This window comes from Sinocyclocheilus grahami, unplaced genomic scaffold, assembly GCF_001515645.1.
Source record: "Sinocyclocheilus grahami isolate Dianchi unplaced genomic scaffold, SAMN03320097.WGS_v1.1 scaffold549.1, whole genome shotgun sequence".
Lineage (NCBI taxonomy): Eukaryota > Metazoa > Chordata > Actinopteri > Cypriniformes > Cyprinidae > Sinocyclocheilus > Sinocyclocheilus grahami.
In genome coordinates this window covers 457,522-476,492 of record NW_015505728.1, presented here as the reverse complement: position 1 = coordinate 476,492, position 18,971 = coordinate 457,522, and the positions used below count along the sequence as shown (strand labels likewise).

General features: G+C 39.4%; 2 protein-coding genes across 2 annotated transcripts; both read right to left on the bottom strand.

Moving 5' to 3' along the window:
* Positions 1-179: 179 nt before the first annotated feature.
* LOC107555929 (germinal-center associated nuclear protein-like) lies at positions 180-12,714 on the bottom strand. The gene is made up of 31 exons (XM_016238884.1): positions 12,682-12,714; positions 10,923-12,372; positions 10,188-10,423; positions 9,996-10,077; positions 9,166-9,313; positions 8,878-9,080; positions 8,532-8,671; positions 8,225-8,422; positions 7,788-8,056; positions 7,402-7,564; positions 7,125-7,285; positions 6,759-6,979; positions 6,404-6,669; positions 6,221-6,321; positions 5,962-6,093; positions 5,623-5,727; positions 4,765-4,917; positions 4,478-4,675; positions 4,299-4,367; positions 4,066-4,200; positions 3,829-3,982; positions 3,382-3,640; positions 3,200-3,297; positions 2,347-2,737; positions 1,996-2,259; positions 1,776-1,905; positions 1,506-1,679; positions 1,261-1,408; positions 1,021-1,169; positions 773-920; positions 180-678 (listed from the first exon to the last, which is right to left on the bottom strand). Exons 2-31 carry the CDS (start codon positions 12,286-12,288, stop codon positions 505-507), a joined length of 6,435 nt encoding a protein of 2,144 aa, XP_016094370.1. The 5' UTR covers positions 12,289-12,372; positions 12,682-12,714; the 3' UTR covers positions 180-504.
* Positions 12,715-13,270: 556 nt separating this feature from the next.
* On the bottom strand, positions 13,271-16,881 carry LOC107555927 (sterol 26-hydroxylase, mitochondrial-like). Its single transcript, XM_016238883.1, has 9 exons — positions 16,627-16,881; positions 16,148-16,338; positions 15,765-15,964; positions 15,357-15,554; positions 15,094-15,257; positions 14,845-15,011; positions 14,064-14,145; positions 13,754-13,954; positions 13,271-13,665 (listed from the first exon to the last, which is right to left on the bottom strand). The coding sequence occupies exons 1-9, from the start codon at positions 16,864-16,866 to the stop codon at positions 13,531-13,533; spliced, it is 1,578 nt and encodes a 525-aa protein (XP_016094369.1). The 5' UTR covers positions 16,867-16,881; the 3' UTR covers positions 13,271-13,530.
* Positions 16,882-18,971: the final 2,090 nt, after the last annotated feature.

Genomic DNA, 18,971 nt, shown 5'->3' with positions numbered 1-18,971 from the left:
AGCTCACACCAACCACGTTTGGAGTGTCATGGATAATTAATCACCTCATGTTAATTCGTAATTCAAAGGTTGGCCTGTAGTAATACGAGCGAAAACCTTTTTAAAATATTTGTTTCTCTTAGTATACCAGGCGGGAAAAATACACAAAATCGGTAGTTTAATAAAAACAATCTTTATGGTTGTCCAAAGATATACATTTAAATACAACAGAATTATTGGGATGAACAAAATACATTCAACTATTATTCAGAACGCGGGAAAGTATGTATGAGAACAAATGAACAAATTCTAAATTACTGTTAAAGTACAAGGAGATACACACACTAAGATTTAATTAAACCTAATGGATGAGGCACATGACTTAAGCATTTTATCAAAAAATAGCAAATTTAAAACGGCAAAAATAAAACTGCTGAGATCAATAAGCAGCAGACAAAAGACATTTTCTTTCAAACTGGGAGACTAGAAGTGGCATTCAGCAGCTGCTGTTATATTCAAACATCTTCAGTTCTCTACAATGTCTAAAAGACACTTCAGCTTGAGGTCACACACACGTTCCTCCTCCTTCTGACTTGACAACTCTCTTTTCAAGTCCTGCAAACGCTGGAACAAAGATAGCGGTCTGTTTTTGTCACAAGATGCAGTAGTCTTCTCAACAGAATCTTTCGTTTCCACTTCCTTCAAATGAAAAACAAATGCAGGTTTAAGGCATTTATAATGAAAGCTGCTTTTTTAACTTCATACTATCCTTAGTTATGCTAGAATACTGTACTTGTATGTGGAAGGTAGCAGCAGGGCGCTTGGAAGAGGAAGTCCTAACTAGCGGAGGTGCAGAGAGGAGGGTGGAGGGGAGGAAGAGCGGAAAAGAGGCAGAGGACAAATGATCCGCTTCAATCCTACGCTGAATCTGCTCTCCGATTCTAGATACACATATGAGAGAAAAAAAATGAAAATAGACAATACCATAATGCATTATTATATCTTCTCAGTTTAGTGCATTAAAAAAAGTTTAAACCTAACCTCTGGCCCTCAGCATTCATCTCCTGAACAGTTAAGAGAGTACGCTGAAGTCGCTCCATTATGGGACTCTGTGTGCTGTCTGCATCAAAGAGTCTGTTTATTTTGCAAGGAGATGATATTTTCTCAACCAGGTCAGCTGTTTCGGTTTCCTTTAAAGAGCACAAAAATAGAGACTTAATGCAATTATAGTAATGCAGGTATATTAATCCAGTTGTGATGGTGTCTCTGGTATAACTCTACCTGTATGTGGACAGTGCCAGCAGCAGGGCGCTTTCGGGAGGGGGTCATGGTCACGGGCATAGAGAGGACGGTGGAGGTCAGGGTAAGAGGAAACGATGAAGTGTGTAAAGGATCCGCTTCAATCCGACGCTGTACCTGCTCTCCAATCCTACAGACACATGTTAAGAAATGGTTACTACAAACATCCAAGATAAAAAAAAAAAGCCAACACAGTTAACTCTAATATTAAAATTGTTAATGCTAACCTCTGGCCCTCAGCGTTCATATCACGAATGGAAGAGAGAATCCATTCAAAGTGCTGCGATATGGGAATTTGTGCAGCATCACGCACAGAAGGCCATTCCTCTGTGTTTAAGTGACTCTGAAACAGCTTCTGTTTGGGGAAATGTCTGGGCGTGGTTGGGGGCCTGACTTTTGACCTATCAGAAAACATTACAATTTTGTTTACATTTTTTGGTGCAAGGCTGTTTTGCTATATACTGTGAATAATACATATGTAAAACAGTGATAGTTACACTTCTAAGGCCAGCTGTTTTTCCTGATATGTCTGTTTCACAGCCTCTATCCAGCTATCAGGGGGCTGGAAACACTTCAGGCTGTCTTTGTTAAAATATACAAGAATCTCGCCATCATCCGTGAGGGCATCTGCGATTTAAAGAGTTAAGACATACATTTAACACTGGAACATGTTCAAAGCTCATAATTGGCATTATGTTACCAATCTGTTATTCTCACCTTTTGACACCAGAGTCTCCAAACTCCAGTCCTTCATACGATGCTCTACACACAGGCTTATGATGTCGTCCCAAGGAATTTCGTGAAAGGATGGTCCAGTCGTCTCATAGTCCTCCCAATCTGCATCACTCACGTGAAAGTATTGGTAGTTCACTCTTCTTAGCAGGTTCTCCAGACGGGACATTAGAATAGGTTGGCTTAAGGGTGATGTAGGGATCTGGGATACGTACTGGAATATCGAGGCACACAAATGTGGCCAGGAGGCTGAGAAATAAGAAAAGAGATTAGTTTTGATTTCTCTCAATTAAGATAAAGCTACTAAAATCTACAAATTCAAGGATTGGAACCTACCACTAATTGGAGGCAGATCCCATTCAGGAAGTTGCCGGCTGAGGATGGTTCTCTTCAGCCACTCCAGGTGTTCTGGAGAGTTCCAAGCCTGATGAGGAATCAGCTCTCTGTTCTCGGGGAGAGAGAACTCAGGAGGTGGCCAGCAGAGACTGGACAGATGCTCTGATGAAACCACACCTGCTAGGAAACTCAGCACACTGTTACAGAGCTGCACGATAGGCTCCGGGTGCTGAGATGGAAGACCTGCATGTTTCCTGTCCTGCTTGTCTCGGTGTAGTCTGGAGTAGAACTCACGGCACAGGCCTAACTCAACAACCTGCAGCAGGGTCTGAGAGGAAAGGGCTGGGCCAGCGGGAGAACGGGCTGCAAGCCACCTGATGACATGACTCATCTGAAGCGGATCAATTATGTAAAGAGAATGTGTTAGTACATAATACATGTTACATTTTCAATAACCATTCAAGACATCAATCCTCATTTTCCCTGATAAGAAAAAATAATTATAAGCATCTAGATCTAGCCATGCTTTCACCAAACATTATGTGCAACAGTGGAAACTACTTTTAATTTTAGATGCTCTTAAAAAAGTAAATGGAAATGTAAAAAAAAAATACACATTACAAATTAATTTATTTGTGTTTAAAAAATGGCAACTTGAAATGTGGGGCCCCAATGATTATTTGGCTACAACTTATCACCTTAATTATATCGCCCTATTTTACCTATTGAGCCAATAACTTAATATTTATAAGCGAATACCGATACAACTACACATATCACGCATCCCTAACACAAATATTTGTAACTATATTAAAAACAACGGTGTATTCTCAATATTTCTTTGCAGACCAACCTGCTCTGAGCCTTGCAGGTCAGTCAGTGTTGCTGGTATGTGGACGAAGATGTATTCAGAGATGAGACCATCTTTGACTAACATATTCAACATGAGTGCTGTGAAAGAGAGACAATAAAATAATCAGATTGCAGTCTTTAACAGTCTTGTCTACTATATTAAGTCTTTCCTTCAAAACTCGCCTTCTTCTAAACCATGATCATTGGTATCGCCCTCTTGGTTGCCAATAACAACCACAACCAGTGGTACAGGAGAGTGCCAGCAGCTGGCCTGCTGCACCTGCCTCAGCTGAAGGAGAGCAGAGAGCAGGGACACATCCTCATCACTCTGTCCAGCACTGTTAAGAGGGGGAAGTAGCATCAGGAGAGCGTTGGTGCCATGGAGCTCCTTCTGTTCCTCCAGCAAACACTGGTCTTCTGCACTCAGAGGGCCATGACATGCCTGCACACAAACACAGGGGTTAATCATGTCAATGCAGAGACATTTGGATAACTGGATATTAATGAGCTTCATTTCATGAGTTGGAATTTTTCCCCTGTGGTCCATTTTCTCCTCAATACCTCACTTTAACTGGGTAAATAATGACAGAATTGTAATTTTTTGGGAAAACTATTCCTTCTCAAGCTTACTTTTATAGCAATGTGAACTTCATGAGTCTGTCCCCTAATATTTGTCAAGCTGTGACTAATGCACAGTGTTTTCAGTTGCCCTTTGAGTTCTTTCTCACTCTCTTCGGATTGGTTTTCTCCACCCAATTTAACCTCAAGCCAGTCTGTCAGAATCCTGCATAGAAACAAACAAAAACAAAAGAGGTCAGTTGTAATTTAACATGTTACAAGAAATTTTTCCACAATTTCGTTCCTTACCTGCTGGCATAGCTTATGTCACTATCACAGCTGCTCGGCAACAGAAGCGTGGCTTTCCAGAAGATTCTGTCAGGTGAATTAGGGGTGCTTTCTGCCACAAGAGTGGGCAGGTCAAGAGGCATCCATACACGCTCACTGCCAAAGAAGAATAATATACCATTCAGACAATCATGGTGATAAAAATTATCTGCATTCTGCACATCTAGGCCACACTGTATCCCCACTGTACTTACCTCAGTAAGAGATTGTAGTAGAAGGACACTTTCATTTTATGAACTGCTTCCTCTCTCATTTTCAGCAATCTATATTATTAAAATTAATTGCCAGGAACAATCATTAAGATGCATTCAAAAAAAAAAAAGCAAAGCAAAATAAAATAAAAAATAAAAAATAGAAATCTTCAATAACAGACCTTGTGCAGGAAACCGCCATGTTCCCAGAGTTACCCAGGTTGACCATCCCCTGGGCCAGGAGGTCCAGAGAGGGGCTCGTAGGGGCACTGGGTACGAGAGCCTTCAGTTTGAACCGCGGATCTACACAGCCAGGGGCTGCAGGGAAACCACGCATCTGTCTCTTTAGCTGACGACGCACAGCTACCACGTCACGCCACCTAAAGTATATGCATACAGTATTCTATAGAAAACTTATTTGCTCCAGGGCTTCCTTTATACACAAAGGGAAATAATAAGCTCCTCAAACCTCTTGATGAACTTGCAGATGCGCCTCAACTCATTGTCCAGGATATCTTGTGCCATTGCGGCCACCTCCTCAGCCAGCGTCTCCTCTACTATGCTGTTGCATTCCTCCGCTGAGCAGCGGGCGATACAAGCCGCCTTTTCTTCTAAAGCAAGCCTGGAAGGGAAGAACAGCATGACCAATTTTGCACGTTCACTGATGAATATCATGAATACTTGTCAAAAGTCATGTTTCACCCAAAAATCAAAATGAAGAAATATTATATTATAATAATAAATAAATATATAATAAACATTTTGCAGAAATTGATCTTAACAATTAAAATTATCTTAATGCCTAAACGTTTGCATTGTGACAATTTAAAATTAAGCATAATCCCATCCCCCCCAAAAAACCTCCTTCTTATAATCTAAACTCATATTATAAAACATATTGCATTCATTTTTTTTTTAATATTATGTCAGATAAACCATCTCATTAAAGACTTCATTTTCTTTAGTCAAAACAGAAATTGAGCTTAACAATTAAAATTATCTTAATGCCTAAACGTTTGCATTGTGACAATTTAAAATTAAGCATAATCCCATCCCCCCCCAAAAACCTCCTTCTTATAATCTAAACTCATATTATAAAACATATTGCATTCATTTTTTTTTTAATATTATGTCAGATAAACCATCTCATTAAAGACTTCATTTTCTTTAGTCAAAACATAATTTCCTTTTTTTCCCCATTTAATTTCAGGGAGAAATGTGACATGTGCATACAGTAATAATCCCTTACAACTGTTAATGAGGAAACCAAAAGTGACAGACAATAGCAAAGAAAACCTCAGGGAGATATTTATGTAGGATGTGGTACCTTATTTCAGCCTCTGCGGTCGCTCTAATGCTCTCTGTTAGCACCTCGTCACTGATTTTAGCACACAGTTCACCGCTGAACTGCTCAAGAAAGGCTTCCTTCCGCCTGACATCAAACACAAAAAAAAGAAAGAGTTGAAAACACTCTGGTTACTAAACATAACCAGAAATGCCTGAAATGCCATTGGTTTGTGCAGCTGCACAAACGTTAACAAATCAGGATCCAGTATTCAGAGGAAAACAGAGTTACCCCCCTAGATTCATGCAATGTGAGAGACCATTTCGAAAGGGAACTTAATATACACAAAAACAAAAGCACTGTATTAAAAAATTCACACACCTGGCTTCTTCCTGCTTGCGTTTCTCCTCTGCGATTCTCTCCTTCTCAGCGATGATCTCTGACGTGGATAGTTCCCTCAGCAGCTGATTTAAGACTTCACTCACAACCGTTTCTAACTCACTGTCACTCGCACTGCAGAACACATGAGCAGACACATTAAGACACAAACAATGTTAAAGTTTTAGTTTTGGCTTTATGGAAGTTAAATCTTCTGGCTGACAAAAAAAAACCTGTGGGTCAGAAAATAAAAAGTTCCTACCTGAGGGCTGCAGACACATATTCAGCAGCTGCACGGGTTATATCAGAGACCTCGGCTTCCACTACCTCATTAAGCACCGCATCCACCTCTGCCATTATATCCTGCCAGAGATCATAGTGTCATTAGTGAGCTTATGTATGTACCATAGCGTAGGACTTTTCAGTTAAAACTGAAGTGTCTCACCTGATCTGTGTAGGCTGGTTCTGGTTTGGGTGGAGGAGGAGGAGGTCGGACTGGTTGTGGGGCTAACATGGGTTGGAAAACCAGCTGTGGAAGAGAGGATTCTGCTGGGTTCTTCTCTCCGGTTTCCTCCGTGTCGTCAGGTTTTACAGGCTCTGTCGTGCCAGGGTGGTCCACAAACAGCCGTGGTTCAGCCAGAAGCCTTGTTGTCACCTGAGGCCTGAAGTCAAGCTCCATCAAGGGCTTCAACTCCTGCCTCTGTGGATGAGCTGCCAAAGACAAGGATTAAAATATCGACAGTAAGTACAAGTATATTCTAATTTTCACTAATGATCAAAGAATCAAAGTGCATCCACACCCTTCAGGGTAGCTGGTGGAGGCTCAGAAGACAGGCCGTCTCCTGTGTACTTGTTGGAGTCAAAGCTGCAAACGGGATTGTGCTGGGGTGGGTTGGGCAGTGGTCCACCGTTCACCACCTCACCAATCAGAACAGTTCTCTTCCTCTCAATGACCACAGACTTCCTCTGTGGTAAGGAGAAATCAGGCTCCTGATAGGCTGTGCGACTGAGTTCTACCATGCTGGATGAGAGACAAAATAAGGCATTCATTTTCAAAAATTCTGTAACTCCAAAATACCTTTGGACACTATTGCATTGAGAAAAGATCTTAGTAAAAAAATGTTTTTGTTAAAATCAAGACAACAGATAAAATAAGTAGGACATACCCATCATTGATAGTAAGGCCATACTGTTGAATAAAGTCTGCGGCTTCAGTGGCATTGCGGAACATGAGCATTCTGACGAAGTCCTCAAGTGGAAAAATGGTGGATCTTTGGGATCCAACAGTAAAGGCCACATTGAGGATTTTCAGTGCCTTGCTTCTCACCTAATCAAACAGAGACAAAAACATTTTGTAATTAAAGAAACTCAAAGGTGTAATGAGGTGCAAAGTACTTCATAAATACTGCCTATAGAACTACCCTCTGGGTAAGATGCATTTACCTGATTGAAGTATCTGTGAAGTATGCAGCTGCTCAAATAGGAAGCTGCACTCACAAGTTTAAAGAACCGGACAAAGTTATTGCTGTTAAGTGCTGCACAGGCCTGCACAGCAAAATCCACCTCTCGAGACTCCCGTACCCCTTTACGGAACTGCTGCACCTCACTGCATTGACACAAAACAAATCCATTTGTATCCTTTATTCCATCACTGCAAATAAGTATATTACAAATGTGTATTTCTCATTTACATTTTATTATATGAACTGAATCCATAAACTTGGTGTTGTTAGGGACATAGGCCTAATCTACTGTTTGAACTAAAGGAATGCCTTGACTTTTTTTCGGCTTTACTGCCAAAAGAAAAGACGACAAAAGCAAGGTTTTACCGAAGAATATCTCCGTCATTGAGCTTAAGCAACACATTGTATTGGCGGAACTCTGCTTCATTGGGGCAGTACACCTCTTTAGTGGCTAGGTCTTGATACATCTCCTTTAGACTCTGCAGGCATTTTGTCATATTCTCATTGTTGATTTTTGCGTCAAAAGACATCATGGGTTCCTGGCAGAGGTGATGGGCACAGTGAATGTGGAAACGGGTACATTTCTCAATGAGCGATACTGTTTCTGGATCACATAGATGCTGCTGGGTAATGTCCTGCAAGAGAGGTTTAGACATGATTATTACAAAATAGACATAACAGCAAAATAATATTCACATTGACACATTTTATATCAATAAGTTTTAGATATTTTAATTAAAATCAACAGTTAGACACTTTAGAAATAGGGCCTTAGATAAAGCAATTAAAGTTGTTATGCCCACCTTCCGAATTCCTCTGGTTCTGTTCCAGACAAAGTCATACCAGTCACGGTAATTGCCCTCACCCTGGTCCATAATCTGGGTTACAAGGTAGTCCATAGTCATGCTTAGCACAGGAAGTGGTCTAAGCTCATGAGGGAGTGGTTCTTCCTGATCAGCCGAAGACCTGCTATACTCTTTGATAGCAGCAAAATGATCCACCTAAGCAGAAGGGGAGGATTTTATCACAAAACATTCAACTTTAGCCAAGAACTCCAATGAAAACATGGATTTCAGATCATTACTGGACTGTACTATGATCATCACAAACCTTCTCTGTATCTGGAATAACTTCAAAGACACTCAGCTGGTTGCGGGTTTCTCTCATATACCGCTCCTTCTCCGGGCACATATCAGGGCATGTTCCCACAAACACTTTGGACATATCCAGGTCTGTTCTTTTGGGTCGAGCTTCAAAGACAAAAATATTATTTATTGCCAAACAGATAATTTATCATCATTTATGTTCAAATATAAATATAAAATAAAACAAACAGCATATATAACATCACATACAATATAATTTTATAACCCTATAATGATAATAATAAATGCAGCATTTATTTTATTATAATAAGTTCAGTACTAGATAGTATTAGAGTCAATTGAGGCTTTACCTTGTCGTAAAATCTTGTCTCTCTGCTCTAGGAGGCGGTATCTCTCCTCTGCTGTTTCTGCCACCTGACCAATCAGAGGCTGCAGTACTGAGGGCAGGTTAATAATAGGTCGTTCTACACTCCGTTCCTCTGAGACTGACTCCAATAGTGCCTCACTCTCAAACTGGAGTGTTTTAGCAACAGAAGATTTTTGGATCAGAGAGCTGTAACAAAAACAACATGCAGAAATAAGTAGGACAAATAAGAATCATGCAAAGGGACTGCTTGATATTGCATGTCTTAAATTACCTTTTAATAAGGGAGCTAGTGGTGCTGATGGGCACTGCTCTGGGAAGAGGCTTGCGACTAGGGGAGGACTGCAAAAATGCAGCCCCAGACTCTGAGTCCCCTGTCACATCTTTGACTTCTGAAGGTTTAGCAGCTTTTTCACTTGGACCTGTAAATGGCAATCATTTCATAAGCATAACAGTATGAGAGTTAACATTTAGTGCTTCTGCTAAATTAAGGCTAAAACAAGGTATAAAATCACATTTAAACAGCAGATCTCATGTTGAACATGTCTCCAACACTTTTTTCAGATGTTCATCAGTTTAAAGCAAAAAAAAGCTCTCATGTCCTAATTTCCTGTGGCCCCTGTGTTGTTAAATTAGATTTGTACTGTAACTTTTAGCAGCCCAAAAAAATGCAAATGTGAAAAAGTGAACTTGACCTCAAACAAGTTTTGTAGGGCTGGATTTGTTACAGTGGAGGTTTCAGTTCAAAGCAATGCCTAACAATATATGATTGGAATATTTGAATAAATTCTTTCCACTTTTTTTCTCTTGATAAACACTGTTAGTGCATTGATTGACAATTTCTTTAAATCATATTTTCATCCACAATATATTTTAATTTAAATGGTTAAATTATCAAAACCTTTTTAATCTTGCTTTTGTTAAAGTGATGAAATAAACTTAATTTTCCGCAGTAATTTTATTGGTGACATTAACACTGCACTTAAGAATAGCCTTTTGCAGTTTAACAATACCACAAAGCCTAACCAACTAAGATTTAAGACTGAACTAAGATTTTTACTTAATTTATTTGAACAGCAAACAAACAACTTGATAGTTACTCACTTTGCTTTTTCCTTTGCCAAAATATCTGAATTTCAGTCCTCTGGAATTGCTTTCCTTTCTTTTTGGCTTTGGCTGCAGCTGTCTGGAAGGCAAGAGAGAGTTCATCTAATTAATCAGAAACACATTAATTAAATGTAACTACTTTTGTGGCAATGAGCATTTTGTATTATGCATTTAACTAGACATGCTCACATGATCTTGGAAATGCACGATGGCCAGATTCTTCTGATGCCTGCAATACACCTTAAGCACTTTCCCAAAGTGCCTAAAATGCTGTATGATGAGGTCTTTCTTATTAAGGTTGGGTGGGACGCCTTTGCACTGTATAACAGTGGCATCAGTAGGAGAGAGACCACCCAAACTGTCTGTGCTCTCTTTTCGAGAAGCACGTCTACCTGGAGTGAGTGTCTGTGCTTCAGGCTTGAGTGCTACAAAGACAAGTGATCACAATCTTAGAAATGTTAGCAAGAAAAACTAATTTCAAAATAGCTTAGAATAAAAATTTGTTTATTAGAAACCCATATTATAGATTTTAATTTTACATTTATCAGATTCAGTCAATATTTAAATGTATGATTTTTTCACAACCTTTTTATTTTAAGATTGTCTTTGTTGTCATCAGACACACATAAAATTACTTTTAAGAACACTAATAATTAAATAACACTGTTAAACGTAATCTTCAAAAAGTCTCAAAATCAATATCCATTTTATCATATTGTACATTAAAATGCTGTTATGTCTAGATTTACTTGTAGCTTTTGAGTGTTTAGTGTTTTGGTTTTTGTAATTTACTTTTAATTCACTTACTTCAATTTATTTTCACAATAGTATAGAAATGTAATATATGTCAATAATGTAAAAATAATCAAATTTCAGTATTGGTGCGCTCCTGAAGAAAATCACAAGAAAAGATATGTAACTTACAAACTTCCTCTGCTTTTTTCAGCACTGTGGGAGCCTGAGATCTTGGAGGTGTAGTGGCCACATCACTGCCTGGACCGGGTGGATCTGGTCTATCTGGAAGATGATCTTCTCTCTTCACTGGACTGACTTTGGATTTCATTAGCTCAGACAATGCATTGCGAAAAAGCCCTCCAGCCGGGCCACGGCTTCTCAGCAGGGGGCGTTTGGCGGGTTGTCTTGGTCCATCTGCCCCAGCCTCACTACTATCGCTTTTAGCTGCATTTGGATCAACCGGCTCCTCTTTACGTTTTATGCCAAAACCCACAAAAGCGGTTTCTCCTCCACTGCTCTGTCCATCCCCTGCTCTATCTTCCGTTCTTTGTGGGGCTTCAGTCTTTGGGTCCCCAAATCCAAAGGATCCAATGCCAGTACCAAATGCAGGTATTTTGTTATCTGATTGAGACTGAAGGCTCTGTGCTGTGAAGCTGAAGGTGGATGGAGTCGTAGGCTGGGAAGCAGGCATATTGCTGCTGGAAGGGTTGGCTGGCTGAGAGAAGGTGAACTGAATGTTGCTGCCACCACCGAGCATCTCCTTTTGTGAAAAATTAGCATTGGAAAATGAGACCGATGGAGCTGCTGCTGGCTGTGAGAAGCTGAAGCCCAGAGCGCTCGGCTTTACGCATGAGAACAGCGAACCACTGGAGGAATTCTCCGTAGTACTAGTTACGGGCTTGGATGATCCAACAGGTTCAGAGGCTGAAGACAGATGTGAGCTGGGAGGTTCGGGGCTGACACTGAAAATAGGTTTGAAAACTGCATCGTTGGGTGGCTTGAAACTAAACTGGTTCCCACCAGCTGGATTATCAGTCCTACCCCCTGTTGAGGAGCTGGATGTGGCAGTGGGTACAGAAAAGGCAGAAAGCTGACCAAAACTGGGCTGGTTGGTAACAGTGCTGCTGAAGCTGGTCAGAGATTGCGAGGCACTGGAGGAAAGACCAAATGCAGAAGACTGAACGAAAGCAGAGGTCTGATCAAAAGCAGACATCTGATTCTGTCCTGTAGCTTGAGAATATGAAGGTGGTGGTAGTCCAAATCCAAGTGTGCCTTGACCCAAACTTGACTGCCCAAAGGCCGGTGCTGTTCCCAGAAAAGTGAATGAAGATGTCTGCCCCAATCCTTGTGATAACCCACTGGTCTGGCCAAAGGTAGGCGTTTGGCCGAAGACAGAAGGCTGGGGTGTTGGTTGGCCAAAAGCTGGCTGACTAAAAACAGAGGGTTGTCCAAAACCAACACCCTGTGCTGGGTTCTGCTGGGCAAAGGACTGAAATGGGTTTCCAGGCTGATTAGTGTTGTTTGGTGGTCTACCAAAGATGTCTGAAGGATTCATGATCGCTGCAACAGCAACGGTTAAGATTTACTAGTGTGATACTGAGCAAATCATCAGCTGGTCATGACCAACGTCCTCTGAATCCTCTAAAACAAAGACACAAAAGAGTTACCTATGACTTTCCAGTTTATCTCAAACCAGATGTATAAGTTATAACACAAATAATATCTGCATAATATGTGCAAACCAAAATTAAACATGTTTTTAAGAGCTCAAATAGGAAATAATAAAAACGAAAGCTGCTCCAAGTACTGAACGCCGCCGAGTACGTTTTAACTCCCAAAACCAACCACCTGAGCACTAATATTATATGTATGTATTTCATATATCTACATTATATATGTACAACAATCAAAAACACTCAAATCGAAAAGAATCAACAACTGTAAATACTTTGGTGCTATTCTCGTCGCAGTCGGACAGGATGTTGATTTCTCTTCTTCGTAAATAACCCTAACCCTTGATTCGACGAGTCTCGCGCGATTGCGGCCTCTACAGGCAGACAAGAGCATGACACCATAAGATGAAGAGAAGTACTGGAGGTGAATGGGCTGCAATAAACGAAGCTTTAAAAAAACATTATCACTCAAGGTTTTATAACATGCAAATTAGACAATAGATATGCACAAATAAGAAATATACTACGAAAATGCCACAACTTTAAGTCTAAGTCAAAGAGTAAAAATGCTGAAAGTTTTGAGTGGTTTAGGCGTAGGGTTAGAGTAAGTTTGTACAGTATAAACACCATTATGGAATGTCCCTAAAAAACATGGAAACTAGTGTGTGTGTGTTAAAGGTGATATATTAGTCATTTCATTTGTTGCATAATTTCATTTGCTTATCTTCTATCAGTTGCGTTCCAATATTTATCTGTTGTGGTGATAAATTATAAATATTCACAATTCCCCTTCCACTAACACTGAACAATAACACAAAAGAGAGATTTTGGATTAATTAAAAGGTTTAATTGATTTTTAAGTTCATATAATACATATATCAGCATAACGAAACACAATTCACAACAACAATTTAATGGAAAGAGCTACAAAATTTGGTGAGAAAAATGTTTTTTGTTTTACGTTGTAATACAGGGTTCTTTAGATTACATATTCCTAAGCACAAACCAATCATATCCAGACAGAGGTAAAATAGTTGACGCATTCACATGATTCACACTAGCTGATAATTTTCATATATGTACACAGGCAGCTTATATCTTGCTGAAATGGTGGTATTCTTTAGCTATTGTTCAGAAGATGTCTTCTGTCTCTCCACAAAGTGGAGGTTCACCTGTCTGTCTGGCACAAGCACTGCACGAGTGAGTGACCTAACCTCACCCACAGTTGGGTCCGGTCGGATTTCAAACAACTTGATTAGCTGGAATGAAAATATACAATTAAAAAAACACAATTTACAATGTAATATATCTGGTACAAATTAAAAAATCAATGTCTGTCTTTCTTACCCTTGCCAAAGCCAGATGCATCTCCAGTTCAGCAATGCGACGGCCAACACAGCCTCTGACTCCATAGCCAAACGGGATTGACCCAAATGGGTTGGGTCTCGTTCTGCCATCTCTGAGCCAGCGGTCAGGTTTGAACTTCCGTGGCTCTGGGAAGATTTTCTCATCATGGCTGATTGCATAGTGGCACAGACTGAATGATGTCTGTTAAAAAAACAAAAAAACAAAAACAGTTTATTTAGTGATGCCAATTTCTGAACTGTCAACTCTTCTTTTTTTCATTCTAACATTTTACCTTCTTACAACAATTTACCTCTTTAGGGAAAAAGTGTCCTCCAATGACAATATCATTTTCTGCAATAAGACGGGAATTCATGGGCACCACAGGGTACATCCTGCACATGAAATTATAAAACAATTATACACTACTGGTCAAATGTTTAGAATAATTAAAAAATTTTAATGTTTCTGAAAGAAGTCTCTTATGCTATATACAGTATTTAAAAATTATTATATTCAAATACATTTAAAAATGTGTTTAACTGTGATGGCAAAGCTGAATTTTCAGCAATCATTTAATCATTTTGTGGAAACCGTAATACATTTTCTCAGGATTCTTTGACGAATAGAAAGTTAAAAAAAACAACAGCATTTATTAGAAATAAACATTTTGAATAAATTTATTTATTTTATCTTGCTCACCCCAAATTTTAAAACGGTAGTGTATTACAGTTTCCACTAAAATATTAAGTTGCACAACTGTTTTCAATATTGATAATAATAAATGTTTGCGCCAAATCACCATATTAAAATGATTTCTGAAGGATCATGTGACATTGAAGACTGAAGTAACAACAGCTGAAAACTCAGCTATTACAGGAATAAATTAGTTTTTTTTTTTACTATATTAATTAATAATTAAATAAATGCAGCCTTGGCTTTTTTTAAATGGCTTTTTATTTATTCTAAACATTTGACCAGTGTAGTCATAGTTTAGACATAGTATATGCCGAATTTGCTGTTTGGTTTGGCCACTGTCAAATGTTATTTTGACTTCTTAAAGATGTATTATATTACTCAACATAATTCTCAACCTTAATGTTTCCTTGATGACAGCTTTGAGGTAAGGCATGCTGTTCACTTCCTGTGCTGTTGGGATTCCGTCACCCTTCAAGACTCTGGTTACATCCTGATACAGAGCCTCTTGAGCTTCTGGGTCTCTTGAGAGGAGATACAGCGCCCACAACATAGTGTTGGAGGTCTAGAACATGAAGAGGAAAAAATATTTCAAAACTCATACGTAGTTTGTTTAAATAGTCAAAGATACATTAAATGTCTCTTACGGTGTCCACTCCAGCCATCAGCAGCTCAGAAATACTTCCATAAACATCTTTACTGCTCATCTTGACATTGGAAAGCAGGTAGGTGAGATACTCCCCAGCAACCTCCTGATTTGCATCCACACGCTTCTGTATGGCCTCCATCTTCATGTCAATCATTTTTCTGGCTTTGCATAATCCATAAGTATAATACATCACCAAACTGCAAAACATGCCTGTATCTCTTACAGTCTATCTGAAGAGGATGTGTTAACTAACAAGCTCACCAAATTTGAATATGCCCTCCCAGCCATTAATGTACCACTGCCAAAATGGCAAGTAATTGCGAGTCCAGTTTGGCAGTAACACCACATGCACGTTATAGGTGAACATTTGTGCAATAGAATTAATGAAATCTTGTGTATCGGCTGGAATCTCTTTCTCCAGGCAGCCAATGCGTGTCTCAAACAGAATGGATGAGATCCCTGAATGAGAAAAAGATCAGTAAAGAACCAAATAAATTGCGTGCACATAATATAACAGTGTAGTGTCAGGTTGGCTTCTAATTGTCCTCATGGGAACATGTAGCTATTAAGGGCATTGTGACAAGTCAGTTACACCCTGAATCTGTAAGCAAGCTGTATCTTCTGTTGTCCAATTTGATCTAATTTCAAGTGCTTATAGAAAGGAAATACCTTCAAGGGAGAAGCGATAAAGCTCACTGGTCAAGTTAGAAACCAGATCACCGGTGGGGCTCATCTCCCGCAGACAGTAAATCCGTTTGATGAAGTCTGTGACCACAGCATTGACCACATCTCCATACTGAACTGAGTCCTTTGGATGCAGCATGCGTTTGTTCAGCACTCTCCGCAGTTTGTACCATTTCTCTCCTTCTCTGTTGAAGAACATATTGTCTTTTCAGAAGGCCCACAATAAACAGCACAACTTGCTAGAGTTCACAAGTTTACATAAGCCAAATGCACTTTGGCTGTCTCCAGACATGACTAGTCTTGCATAATGTATGCGTCACAAAATAAACCTGTTACAGATAAAGAACAATTGTGTCAAACATTTTTACTCTGTGAAAGGGCCGTAGCTGATGCCTTTCATGTCACGGTGCTCTCTCCACACATTCATCTGTCCTCTGGAAGGAAACTTCTCATCTTTTCTAAGGAGTTCCTCCAGTAAGTCCACACGGTTTATGCAAATGGATTGGAGGTTTCCAACATTCACTTTGTACAAAGGGCCATAAACCTGAATTTTGTATAACTGTAGAGATTAAAAACAAGTGGTGAAGAACAAATTACATGTGCTAGTGAAGAAATATCTAGTTGATTTTGAGATAAATTGCATTGTATCTCCAAATAGTTTTAGAGCAACAAATAAAAATCATACTGGGATCACAACTAGTACTGAATTATTTAAAAGTGTTCAATTAGGCAAGACAGTTGTTTCCTTTCTATTCAAGGTAAAAAAACAGTGACAGTCTGAGTACATAAATTAATAATTTACAGTCACACGATAAACAAACCATGGCTGTGGTATCTCTCTCTGTACCTGCAGCTCATGCATGCGATTCAGGTACCGTTTAAAGATCAGTCTGTACATCATCCCAAAGGTTCTCATCTCTGGGAGGTCAGCCACAGTCTTGAGCTTCCCGTGGCTGTCCTGGACAGTGACAGAAGCAGCAGCATTACCCACTGTCCCTCTCCTGACGTCTGTGGCCACTGTCATGGGCCTCAGAAAACCGAATCTGATCCTTCTTTCTGCAGAGCTCACTGCAAAACGAACAGCCATTATGGAAGCAGGGAGAAGAGTGAAGCAAAACACTGATCACATGGGAGGGAGAGGGAGGTGGGGCAAAGTCTCTCTAGTTAACCCTTCACTATCTGCTGTAAATTAATACTGTATGTGTATTTGTTTTTAAACTTTATCATGCACATAATGATCCTTTAAGAATATTACCATCAACTGGAAAATTTTCTCCACTTTCAAAATGTCATCATTTGTGAACATTCTGCTAAATTTCTCCTTTTGTTTTACACCAAATAAATAAGGTCAGGCAGGTTTGGAATTACATTAAAGGGGTCATATGATGCGATTTCAGTTTTTCCTTTCTCTTTGGAGTGTTACAAGCTCTTGGTGCATAAAGAAGATCTGTAAAGTTGCAAAGACTAAAGTCTCAAATCCAAAGAGATATTCTTTATAAAAGTTCAGAGTCAGCCACGCCTACCTAAAACGGCTTGTTCTAACACGCCCCCACATATCTACCTCACTATGTGGGAAGATTTGCATAACGCCGCCCAAATGTTCACGCAAAGAAAGAAGGCATAACTTTTATTCTCACTGTAGTATTGTTGCCGCTTTCCGCCATGTCGTGAAGGCACTGTGTGATTCGTTGTGAAAGCGAAACTACTTTGTTTGGTCTTCCAAAAGAGGACGATATCCGCTTTGTCATGCCTAGAGCTGATCCGTGCTGGTCACTGAAGGAATACATCAACTTAGTGCTGTGGATCGCCGGATCAGCTTTCACCGTGGACGAAGCCCAGGGTCGTCACATTTAATAATGGTCGTCACATTAGCAAGCACAGTGCTTGCTACTCCTTCGTCGGATCCGCCGGCTGCGGCGTTCTCAACCCCGTTGCCTCTGCTCACTCTAGCCCGGCCTCAGCTCACGCTAAGCCGGGGCGATGCAATGCAACGCGTAAAAAGACAGTACAAGTCATTATAATAAGTAATTATGTCCCCACTGGACATGTTTAACAAATGTTTTTGTCTGGTCGCTCCGGCCGGGACATCAACAGTAAGGTGAGGGGCGTAACATTTCTGTCTCACGCTTGAGGTATTCACTGAGGGAATCACAACGCACTGGATCACAATCAGAGCACACCTCGCTTTTTCAGACCTATGAGTTTTGTAACAATCGACGTGTTTCAAAAAGGCGGGGCATAGAGGAGAAACAATAATGTACAGTATGTGGAAAATAATGTGTTTTTTTTTACTTTAAACCGCATAAACACATTTCATTACACCAAATACACAAAATAAATGTTCTTTTTAGCAACATCATATGACCCCTTTAAGGCTGGAGAAACAATGACAGTTTTCATTTTGGGTGAACTATCCCTTTAAAAAATACCCTTCTTCCAATTCTTACAGGGCACAGCGAACAAACAAAGGGTTTTGAATATTTTTTAAATCACACCTGTGTTTACAATGGCTGTTTTCCTTTAAAGAAATGTGTTTTTTTTTTCAATCACCTAAAAAGGTTAGATAATAGATCATATAATATTGATGTTATGAAGAAAAAACAGATTTCACTCTGAGCTAAGTAATATTTTGTCCCACTTACGCAATTACTGGACATGATTTAACACACACAAAGCAAATCTCTGGAGAACCGTAAATCACTGGTCATTCTGCAAGTGAAACATTACTGTAAACCACGGGAAAGACAAATAGAGCATAATGTCAGCTGTTGTTGCTTAACCAATACCAATAACAATAGAAGAGATGGACAAATTTTCTATGGTGTTCATAACTATTTGGTACTTCATTCCTTATTGCTAGAAAAAAAAAACTCTCAAAAGAGAAATTAAGATAAACTAGAGCATTAGCTATTTATGACTGAACCTTTTTTGTTTTTGTTTTGTTAAAACATAGAATATATTTATGTATTGAATATATATTCTATATATAATACAATACACATTTTGATAAACATTCAGTTTGCTGATATCTGCTTATCACTACCTTGCACTGACAGTTTATTGCCACTAATGTGTCAATAGAGGCAAAAGGGCAAGATGACAAGGATTTTACAATACAAAGTACATTAAAACAAAAAAGTAATACATGTCATGATAAACAAGTTTTGATCTCAGCACTGCAGTCTGTAAGAC